This window comes from Coregonus lavaretus (genome assembly GCF_964263955.1).
Source record: "Coregonus lavaretus genome assembly, chromosome: 28".
In the NCBI taxonomy this organism is placed as follows: domain Eukaryota; kingdom Metazoa; phylum Chordata; class Actinopteri; order Salmoniformes; family Salmonidae; genus Coregonus; species Coregonus lavaretus.
In genome coordinates, this window is record NC_140015.1 from 4041126 (window position 1) to 4052359 (window position 11234).

Here is an 11234-nt window from a genome sequence, read left to right on the forward strand (position 1 = left end):
AGAGAGAGATGCCAGCAAAAAGAGACAGTCAGCGCCCTGTCCAAATACTCCACAAAGTCCTATTTCCTAGGTTGGATTACCTTTACTTCTCCTGAGAGAGACAGAGAGAAAAAATAATAGGATAGAGAGAGGCAGTAAACACTAGAAGGGAGGAGGGGAGAAAGAGATATAGAGAGAGGCTAGTAAGGAGGAGGGGAGCGAGAGATGGAATTGAATTGACAGAGAGAGACAGAGAAAGAGAAGAGAGAGAGAGAGACAGAGAGAGAGACAGAGAGAGAGAGAGAGAGAGAGAGAGGAGAGAGGAGAGAGAGAGAGAGAGAGAGAGAGAGAGAGAGAGAGAGAGAGAGAGAGAGAGGCAGGCAGGCAGACAGACAGAGAGAAAGAGAATGATCCTATTCCCAGTGGTGTAAAGTACTTAAGTAAAAATACTTTAAAGTACTACTTAAGTCGTTTTTGGGGGTATCTGTACTTTTACTTTTACTCAACTACATTCCTAAAGAAAATAATGCACTTTTTACATTTTGAATGCTTAGGAGGACAGGAAAATGGTCTAATTCACACACTTATCAAGAGATCATCCCTGGTCATCCCTAAAACAAGAAAATCGTGTCGTCTAGGTTGCCTAATATAAGGATTTTGAAATGATTTATACTTTTATTTTTACTTTTGATACTTAGGTATATTTAAAACCAAATACTTTTAGACTTTTGCTCAAGTAGTATTTTACTGGGTGATTTTCACTTTTACTTGAGTCATTTTCTTTTAAGGTATCTTTACTATTACTTAAGTGTGACAATTGGGTACTTTTTCCACCACTGCCTATTCCTTCTACTAATGATGAGGGGCCAGAGACACTAAGAGAGAGATCAAGAGTTCGTTTCCACAGCAACCAGCGAACGGTGACACTACAGGGGCCACATCAAGGGACACTCACACTGCAGGTCCCGGGTCAGCTTTCCCCGGTCTCTAAAAGCAGCCCAGACAGTACTCACTCCTCACACTGCAGGTCCTGGGTCAGTTTTCCCCGGTCTCTGAAGCAGCCCAGAGAGTGCATGCTGTCCAGTACATCGGGGTCCAGCTCGGTCAGCGACACAATCCTCTTCACACACACACGCCTGGGAGGAGGCTGCTCCGGACACGGCTCATTACGACCACCACTGACAGGGGAGAAATATGGAAAGGGGGAAAGAGATGATGTGAAAAGAGCGAGATAGAGAGGTGGAAAGGGAGAGAGACAGAGATAGAGAGAAAGACAGATGGAGGGGAGAGAGTAAAGATGGGTAAAGAGTTCTGTGAAAAAGGCCACATAGACAATCAACATGTAGAACTACTCAATTGACTGTATTTCTTTTAATCTTCTATTCAGAGAGAAGAAGACAATGATAAGTTGTGAGAGAAAATAGTAGAATGGAATGAGTGTACTTACAGATACCAGGAGTGTTTTTGTATTGCTTCTAGCTGTAAGAGAACACAGACACAGACAGTTAGTTATCAAAACAGAACACACAGCAGTCCTACATTTAGACAGTAGCAGCAACATCTACTGGTACCGTGAGTCTCTCTCTCCCTCACCCCCCCTCGCTCTCCCTCACCCCCCTCTCTCTCCCCCACCCTATTTTCCCTCTCCTCCCCTGTACCGTGAATCTCTTGTCAGGGTTGACCTAGATCATTCCTTTGAGCAGGGCCTGGCTCTCCTTTGCCCCATCATCATCCTCCCTCTCTTCCTTCCACCATCCTCCCCCTCTATCCCCCTCTCCTCCCCCGTACCGTGAGTCTCTTGTCGGGGTTGACCTCGATCATTCCTTTGAGCAGGGCCTGGCAGTCTGGGGGGATGAAATGAGGCATGTGGAACACCCCGCTCTTCACCTTCTCAAGGAGCTGGCGCAGGTTGTCATGGTCAAAGGGTAGAGCTCCCTACACACACACACACACACACACACACACAAACATGCACACACACACACAGGAGAGGAGAGAGGGGAGTTACAGAGCGAGAGAGATAGAGGGGTAGAACGAGATGGAGAGAGAGGAAGAGGTTCTTACCACCAGCAGTGCAAAGAGGATGACACCACAGCTCCATACATCTGCCCTGCGACCATCATACTTCTCCCCCTGCAATACAAGAGGACGGCATTACACACACTTAGAAGAAAATAGATTCACTGTTCATTCATATATACACATATAATGTAGGTGTATGCACCTAGACAGTAGCCACAGACGTACAGAGAGAAAGGGAACTTACCCTGATAACTTCTGGACATGCATAGTGAGGAGATCTGTAATCATTCAGAAGAAAGGAAATAAAGTTATAAACATACATAAACATGCTGTACATCACTAAGGACACCCGCCTCTCCATGCACACACACACATACGCATGCAGGAACACACACACAGTACTCACCCACAGCTGGTCTCTAGCAGGCTGTCCCCCACCTGTAGGGAGGCCATGCCGAAGTCAGCGATACGGATGTTGTTCTTCTCATCCAGGAGCAGGTTCTCAGGCTTCAGGTCTCTATGACTACACACATACACACACATGCGGACATGCACATACACACACACACACACACACACACCAAACAGGTTTGAGAAAGACGTCTGTTCTCTTCTTTCACTTCTTCTTTATTTTCTCAATCTCTCTAGAGTTTTAAATGGATTGATTTAAAATTGTGGCTGTGTATATATTGCTGTATATTGTTCTGACCATATAGAGTGGCTGTTTATATACTGAGTATATACATAGACTGATCAGGTGAATCCAGGTGAAAGCTATGATCCCTTATTGATGTCCCTCAGTTGGTAGAGCATGGCGTTTGCAACGCCAGGGTTGTGGGTTCGTTTCCCACAGGGGGTATGAAAAATAATAATGTATGCACTAACTGTAAGTCGCTCTGGATAAGAGCGTCTGCTAAATGACTAAAATGTAAAAAATGTAAAATGTCCCTTCTTAAATCCACTTCAATCAGTGTAGATGAAGGAGGAGACAGGTTAAAGAAGGATATTTAAGTATTGAGACATGGATTGTGTATGTGTGCCATTCAGAGGGTGAATGAGCAAGATAAAATATTGAAGTGCCTTTGAACGGGGTATGGTAGTAAACCCTGCTGGGTTTTTCATGCTCAACAATTTTCCGTGTCCCAAAGGACATCCAGCCAACTTGACACAACTGTGGGAAGCATTGGAGTCAACATGGGCCAGCATCCCTGTGGGAAGGTGTTCCTAATGTTTGGTATACTCAGTGTATCTAGCTGTATACAGTATATTGCTGTAGTGTCTGACCATAGAGTGACTGTGTATATATTGTTGTATATATTGCTGTAGTCTCTGCCATACAGAGTGACTGTGTATATCTTGCTGTAGTAGTGTCTGACCATATAGAGTGGCTGTGGCAGAAGTCCAGGGCTGAGATGATCTGTCTGAAGAACTTCCTGGCCTCTTTAGGCGTCAGTCTGCCCTTCTTCACCAGGTAGTCAAATAACTCTCCTCCTGAGACATGCTCCAACACCAGATACCTGGGAGAGAGAATGACAGGGAGGGAGGGAGGGAGGGAGGGAGGGAAGGAGGGAGGGAGGGAGGGAGGGAGGAATCAAATACTGTATGTTCAAGCATATAATAATAACAAACTCATTCACCCACTGTACATGCTCATACATACACTCATACACTCTGACACATGTTGATGTGTACATGCTTGAACATGTATAGGCCTGTTCATATGCTCACACGTTCAGTACAGCACCAATTATCACTCAAACACACACACACATTCATGCACGCACACACACATACACAGTATATTAGTATATTATTGAGTTTTAGTACAGTACAAGAGACAGGCAGAAAGAGAGGGAGAAAGAGTGCGAGTGAGAAAAGAGGATAATATACTTACAGGTATTTGTTATTCTCATAAACATCATGCAGCTTCAGCACATGAGGGTGCTCTATTAGTTTTAGAATAGCTATCTCCCTCTCCACCTAGAGATAGCGAGAGGAGGTACAGAGAAAGGGTAGAGAGAGAGAGAGAGATATAAAGATAGCAAGAGAGAGAGAGAGAGAGAGAGAGAGATAGCAAGAGAGAGAGAGAGAGAGAGAGCGAGAGAGAGAGAGAGAGAGAGAGAGAGAGAGAGATAGCAAGAGAGAGAGAGAGAGCGAGAGAGAGAGAGAGAGAGAGAGAGAGAGAGAGAGAGAGAGAAAGTGTGTCAGTGAGCGAATGTGACAGAAAGAGTTTGTATACACACAGTGCATAGCCTATACACACCTCCTCTACCCCAGAAGTAGAATACAAAGAAGAACCAAAGGTGATGATATATTGTATATCAATACATTCATTATTAACGACAGCATGCTGGCTGTCTATATAATGTGCTCCTACAAATGCATATTAGCAGGCTCATGGCTCTCTCTGTAGGCTACTGTACCATCAGAAGGACAGACTCAGAGAGCGTCTGTGTCCCAAATGGCACCTTATTCCCTATAAAGTGCACTACTTTTGACCATGGCCCATGCTCTGGTCGAAAGTAGTACACGATGTAGGGAATAGTGTGCCATTTGGGACGCAGACAGCTTCTCTGGGTTCATACCTTCATAAGGACAGACTCAGACAGCTTCTCTCGGTTTACAATCTTTATGGCCACCTTCTGTCCCGTAATACAGTGGACTCCCAGCTTCACCAAACCTGGGGGAGAGAGGGTGGAGGAGGAGTGGGGAGGAGAGAGAGAGTAAGAGAGATTAAAATAGAGCGGAAAGTGAGAAAAGAAAGAGAGAGAAAAAAAAAGCTTTGAGTTTGTCTTGTTTGTTTGAGTTACCTTTCATTTCAACACAGTTCAATTCTCATTCATAACAAGTGAACCAGAACCAGACCATACAGGAGACACGGGTGGAGCATGACCTCACCCATACCATATTGACTTGACTATGCAGAACCTAATGGCCTAATTCAGCGACTGCAGTCTCCATCAATCTGTTTATAGTTCAACCAGTTCAATCCACTAAGGCTACACCAGCCTGTTTCCAGCACTGACATCTGATATGACAAGTCTACCACTTACTCACCAAAGCCTCTATAATAAACCAAGCAATTTCAGTCTTCTCTATCGATTTAAATTCAAGGCAGATTACACAAGTCTAAACAGGTCTACCGAGGGCCAGATTCCCAGACCAGGATTAAGTCTACTCCTAGATTAAAAAGCATGCTCAGTGGAGAAAGTGTTGTTTAGTCCAGCGATAGAGAATATACCTAATCTGGGTCACACACACATACACAAACAAGCAGACACATACATACAACTACTCTCACAATAATATTACATGCAACATTATACACATGTAAAACCTGTGACAGCATGCTTCACATTACTGATCACAAATATTTGTAAATATCAATAATATTGGACATATTGGCCCATTCATGTGAGTTGCTACCACTGGGACACACATCAAATACACACAAATATCAATACTGAGGACATAATGTCCAAAAGGTGCACACAGAGTGTACTCTTTAGACGATCAATTGTATTTGTCGGCCTAATACACATTAATAGTTATAAATATGACTATTTTCATCTACCATGCATTCATATTAGCAGCTATTGCGCGTGATGATGCGTTTAAAGGGAGCGGTGGAAGTATGCTTACCTGTCTGCCCCTTCCCAAGGGTTTTCTCCAGCCGGTAAGGCCCGACGTATTGGGCCGACTGGCCTACGGACAGCTCCTTGCTAGTCATGATGTCCGTGCGTTGAAAGCGAAATTATATTATGATAAGGAGATCAACTCACTGTTTTTATCAAGAGGAATTTATAGCTATCGGTCCTCGGGGCAGAACGGCACCGCCGTAATAACATTACAGACGCCTAGCGATGTTGTCACAGGGAGGAATAGAGAGAGCGGTTGTGGTCGTGATTACAATTTCGTGGCCTATAGTCTCGGCTAGGCTACTCCCATGCACTTGCCTTTTTCTATGCGGATATTGCATACATTTTCCGTGATATAAATTCGGTAACCTTATTAAGCTTATTATCAACGACCGTGAATGTATCAACGACCGTGAATGGACTAAGCAGGAATGAAATAAAGGGTTGTTAGAAAGTGGAAGAGGGAAATTCGTAGGGAGATTATGATAGGTGCATATTTGAGAAGTCCAAACTGATGGCAGTTATTTTGAATTACAATTATTATTAGCAATATACGAAATAAATGTGTCCTATTGTTAATATTGGTACAGACAGATAGCTGTAAGCAGCTGGAATAGGCTATGAAAAACTATTTCATCAGATAGGCTCCATGTAATCGCTAGATTACACACACTTCTGCACCTCATAGCCTACATCCGATACTGTCATCAGTGATCCTTAGAACAACATAATAATGAAATTTGTCATCATAACATCTTTTAGACTCCGTCCACCTCTTTTCGTCCCATTTTGGTATGTAGTCTCTGCTCCCTCCTCTAGACTATATGAATAGTAATATTCCGTTATAGCCTCAGAGGGGTGGTTTTCCCAATATCCGGTGCACTCCTCGGATTATCCCAGGGCCTGGTATCAGGAAATAGAGGGGAACAGAGCGTCAAAACAGCAACCCTGTATCCGCACCCGTTCCGACTAGCCTACTCTTCTCTCAATCTGTATTCCCCAGTCAACGTCTGTCAACAATTTCACCTTGCGTTTCTGTTCAGGCCAAAATTAATTTTTCTTTCGAGAAATGCTCATTTTCTCTATTATTTAAAATGCTCGATTGGATGGTTGTAATAAATCGTGGTTCTACAAAAAACAAGCATCTTTAGCTGGCGTAGTACTCTCCTCCCTCCCTCTCCTTCTCTCCCTTGCTCTCTCCCTCCCTCGCCGTCTATGGACATTTCACAGCATCCCCGCTTGCGCTCCTGCCGCCGCTGGTGTCAAGATTCATCCTTCACCGGCCTCCTTGTGCAGAAAGATGTAGCTTCAGAAGCGATTCGAAAAATATCTGCTTGTCTGTCGAAGTTCTTTGCATCCACAATCCGTCACGGGATAGCCTTCCTTCTAGCCGCAAAGCCGTTTTCTTTTCTCTCTCTCCCCTCTTCCTTCTCCTCATCCGATACGGCAGCATCAGCATCCGGGTTCCGTTTTTCATCCCCTCCCTCCCCCTTCTCTCTCTCTCTCTCTCTCTCCTCCACCCCATCCTTCCCGGTCTGCCTCTCCTTAAAATATGCTCTCCGTCGCCTCCCATCCGCTCACCTACTTCTGTATTCAAACACACCTACTTTTGAAGGGCTGAGGGGGTAACATATGAAAATACCCTTTCCAACATCTAATGGTGTAAAGAAAAGAAGATACACTTGTTGTTTAATGTTTTTGTTGAAGAATAGAATAGATTAGAATAGAATAACAAACCGATTAATTTACTTCCTTTTAATAGTATTTGAACCTCCCTCTTTGGTCCATTTCCACGTCTTTCTTATTTCATCCCAGGCAACACAAAATGCAATACAGTCATTTACAAGTGTTTAACTAAAAGTATGTTTCTCTTGATCTAGCCTATTGATTGGTCAAATCAGACAGATATTATTCATCTCACGTCACTTCTATGATGTGTCTAATTTCTCTCATTAGATTCATCCACAGTCCTAGCGAATGGGTACCTGTATCCATTAATAATAGGCTACTAGGCCTAGTATTTTGCCACACCATCATGCAGTTGCGCATTTGTACAAAGGGCGGCAGTACTTGTTCATGGTCCTGACTTGGCAGGAAGTAACATACAATATGAATTTCATTGCATGATTTAATTCGATTCTTTTTTATTGATTGATTTATTGGGCCAATTATTGTTATTTGATTTGATGGACTTATTATTATAGTGTCTTGCGTCATCCAGATGCCCAGCCCATATATGGGCTTATTATATGACACTAAGCTTATTCAGAGTATCGTTTACAGTGTGTGAATATAATAATACTTTGTGTGAAGTACATTACATGGACTGACTACATTAAAATACTTCCTAGACTATATTGGCCTGTATACATTTGAGTGTCTGGGCAGTAGGTGCAATTTATTGATTAAAGTGCAGTTCTCTTCAGACTATATGAACAGGCAGATGACATAAAGGTATAATTCAGTGGTCACCAACTGGTCGATCTGCACTTGATTCAGAAGCCCTGCGCACCAGGTAGGCAAAGTGTACCCATTTGGAACCATTTAATTTGTCTGAAAATACAAACTCCACCTACCCGGCGGACCCGGAGATCTGTGGCTAAATCGAGAGCACCAACTGCGCTGGCCAATCCGATAGCTCAAATCACCGTGCCAACAGCTTCCAAGACCCGGCAACAGCGAAGTTTAATACTAGCCTACTTGAGATTTCATGACTTTTAAAACCATGACCAGAGAGTGACTGTCAAAGAATACAGCAAATAGCTGCTGTTTTTATGAGTACGTTTTTATTCAGCACTGTCAACACTGTTTTTATTCAACACTATTACAAAACATAAAACGCGCTTCTCCCTACGTCCACTTGCGCTGCAGCTGCAATGAATGAGTAGCTTAGTGTATCGATAGCCCTGTGTTTTTATTAGCAGCTCGTCGTGTCTATTTTAATATCGAGGAATATTTCACTTTCTCTGGTCATAGGAACAACATTAATTTGTACATGAGGCAGATGAGGTGCGGCTCGAGTTTCGCCATCAGGTGGAAGATGGTGTCCCCTCTATGGTCAGTCTCACCGGACGAAAGGAAGGAGAGAGCAGGGACGGTGAGACTAATGCCGTGTTCAAAACAACTGGGAACTCGGACATTTCCTACTTCCGACTTTAGTGCGTTCAAGACAACTGGGAACTCGAAAAAAAAACGAGATCCGACTGGAAAAAAATAGTTTTGAACAGTCATCCAACTCGGGATTCCAAGTCGGAAACTCAAGCATCTTTTCTAGAGCTCCGACTTTCTGACCTGAAGATCACTGACGTCATGATTTGATCTCGTTTTTCTCCCGAGTTCCCAGTTGTTTTGAAACTACCATGACCATGATGATCAGTCCAGTAAAATAAAAAACAAATTATTAGCAAATTATTTCAATTTATGCTCAGCTGTGCCTCGCAACTGATCTATTTTATTATCAAAACTTGTGTTTGAAATATAATATGGTATGAGAAGAACAATATCACGGGGCCAGGCATATATAGCCAATATGCTGTAATAATGTATTAGGCCTACTGCATAAACCACATTCCTACAGAACTGTTTTTATTAGGTTAAAGAAAAAAATAGAAAAAAGTTTGTAAAAATATCTGAGCGGTAGAGCTCGGCTTGTTTTTGGAGTGCGAAAGTGATCTTGACTCAAAAAAGGTTAGTGACCACTGGTGTAATTGATTGAAGTCTTCTTATGTGTATCCACAGACAGTATTAAGTCAATCCTGTACTACTAATCCTTCTCAACAACAGATAGAGTTCAGACTCTTCACCAGTCAGGTCAAGCAGGTGTAGTACTATGTTGTACTACTATGTACCCTAATACACTTCTCTATCCCCTTGAAAGTCCTGGGTGAAAGTTGACCAGCGGGGGGTTTTAAACGGTATGTACCCCCGCCCCTCCACATACACTACCCCATCCCCTTCTCACCGCCCCCTTTCCATATGCCTCCCAGTAACGTGAGCGCCCCTCGTCTTTATCCCCAGTCAGGTCAAGCAGGTGTACTACCATGGTGGACTACTACTTACCCTAATACCCTCCTCTATCCTTTTTAAAGTCCTGTGTGAAAATTTACCCGGGTTAAAGTTTCCCAGAGGGCGGTTTAAAATGGTATGTACCCCGTCTGCCCCACCCCTTCTCAACACCGTCTTTCCATATGCCTCCCAGGAACGCCCCGCCCCTCGTCCTTATCCCCCTGACACATAACTCTGGGATGAACCGAAATATCTCCTCCCTCAGCAAAATTCCACTCAGGCATTGATGTCCCACTGAATATCCAGGGGTCCAACCAGGGGTGCTGTGAGGTTAGAGTAAATATGTCTGGATTGAGCGCTGTCCTGAGGGGCATAAAAAGCAAGCTAGATCTACTCAGGGTTTTCTAAAGCTAACCAGCTTCAGTTAGCTTCACATTCCAGCTCAGGCTTCATCCGTACTACGACGGTGGATATTGCGCGTCCGCCTGCCGCTAACAAGCATGTTGCACATGGCTAATCGAACGGCGAACTCTTCGTTGAGAGAATGCTGAAACATCAATCCACGGGAGAGTCAGTGCCAAATTTTCATTTGTGCCAAAATTAAAACGAATTCAGCAAGCTATGGTGTGAAATAGGCTTTTATTAGTGCCATATTTATTTTATTACTTATCATTAAATGCCGACCTTGGAGCGTTTATTAATGCACAACCACAAGCACCTTTTTCCCCCCACTCCTATCTATAAAATAATTGTATTAAGTCATACAAAAGTCAGTGTTACTGTTCGTGAAGTTTAAAATGCATTCTGTCATTACTTAGTGTGCAATGTGATATATTTTAACATTACCATTTTTTAACACACAAAACATTTGATTAATAAAATATTTAATCAGCCTTCCTCAAATGAAGGGGATAATGATGCAATCTTTGCAAGAGGGAGGGAATCTGGTCCTCAACTCGCGGCTCAGTCATTTCATTCAGGGTAAATGGAGTTAGCCGTGAGTTAGCCTATCCCGGAGCAGGTTCATTTTTGTAGATTTGTTGTCATAGAAAATTACCTGGCTAAAAGGTGAGCCATTTTCGTATTACTGGTTATCCCAAGTTGACCAAAGTTGCCTCGCTAACTCCTCAAACCTGCTTTATAGGATACCCCTCTGGTGAGTAGTTTGTGTGTCAGGAGGAGGGAGGGGAGGGGGTAAAGGTCTGTTCTTTCACATGGTGATACAACACATGGTGATACAACATGGAACATTCCTGGGAACAGGCCACAGTTGTTACTCACACACACGTACACACATGCACACATACCCTCTATCCCTCAAATGCATGTACAGTACCACCACCTGCATTGCCATATCTCCACACATGCTTACTGACCCTAATGCATAGCTAGTGTATCTCCTCTCTCACACACTCAGCTCACAGAGCATTTAACTCACATTTACAAATATCAAATCAACTACAAGAGATAGGCTAAGACTTCATGGGCTGGTGTCCACTTATGTGCCACTCCTAGTTCTGTTATGTGTAGTGCTATGTCCCACAGCCCCCTTTACACACATACCCTTCTTACACGCACACATTGTCCTCG

At 43.4% G+C, this 11234-nt stretch overlaps 1 protein-coding gene across 1 annotated transcript in view; it reads right to left on the bottom strand.

Annotated features, from left to right (window-relative positions):
* Positions 1-5731, bottom strand: part of LOC311103952 (serine/threonine-protein kinase BRSK1-like) — a gene marked incomplete at both ends in the record, with an annotated part of 17706 nt that extends 11975 nt beyond the window's left edge. Inside the window, 10 exons of the mRNA XM_084145591.1 lie at positions 993-1157; positions 1427-1458; positions 1768-1914; positions 2044-2112; positions 2246-2279; positions 2408-2524; positions 3378-3518; positions 3896-3981; positions 4587-4681; positions 5644-5731. Of these exons, the coding sequence (XP_084001717.1) occupies positions 993-1157; positions 1427-1458; positions 1768-1914; positions 2044-2112; positions 2246-2279; positions 2408-2524; positions 3378-3518; positions 3896-3981; positions 4587-4681; positions 5644-5731 (974 nt within the window). The remainder of the gene's footprint in view (positions 1-992; positions 1158-1426; positions 1459-1767; positions 1915-2043; positions 2113-2245; positions 2280-2407; positions 2525-3377; positions 3519-3895; positions 3982-4586; positions 4682-5643) is intronic.
* Positions 5732-11234: the final 5503 nt, after the last annotated feature.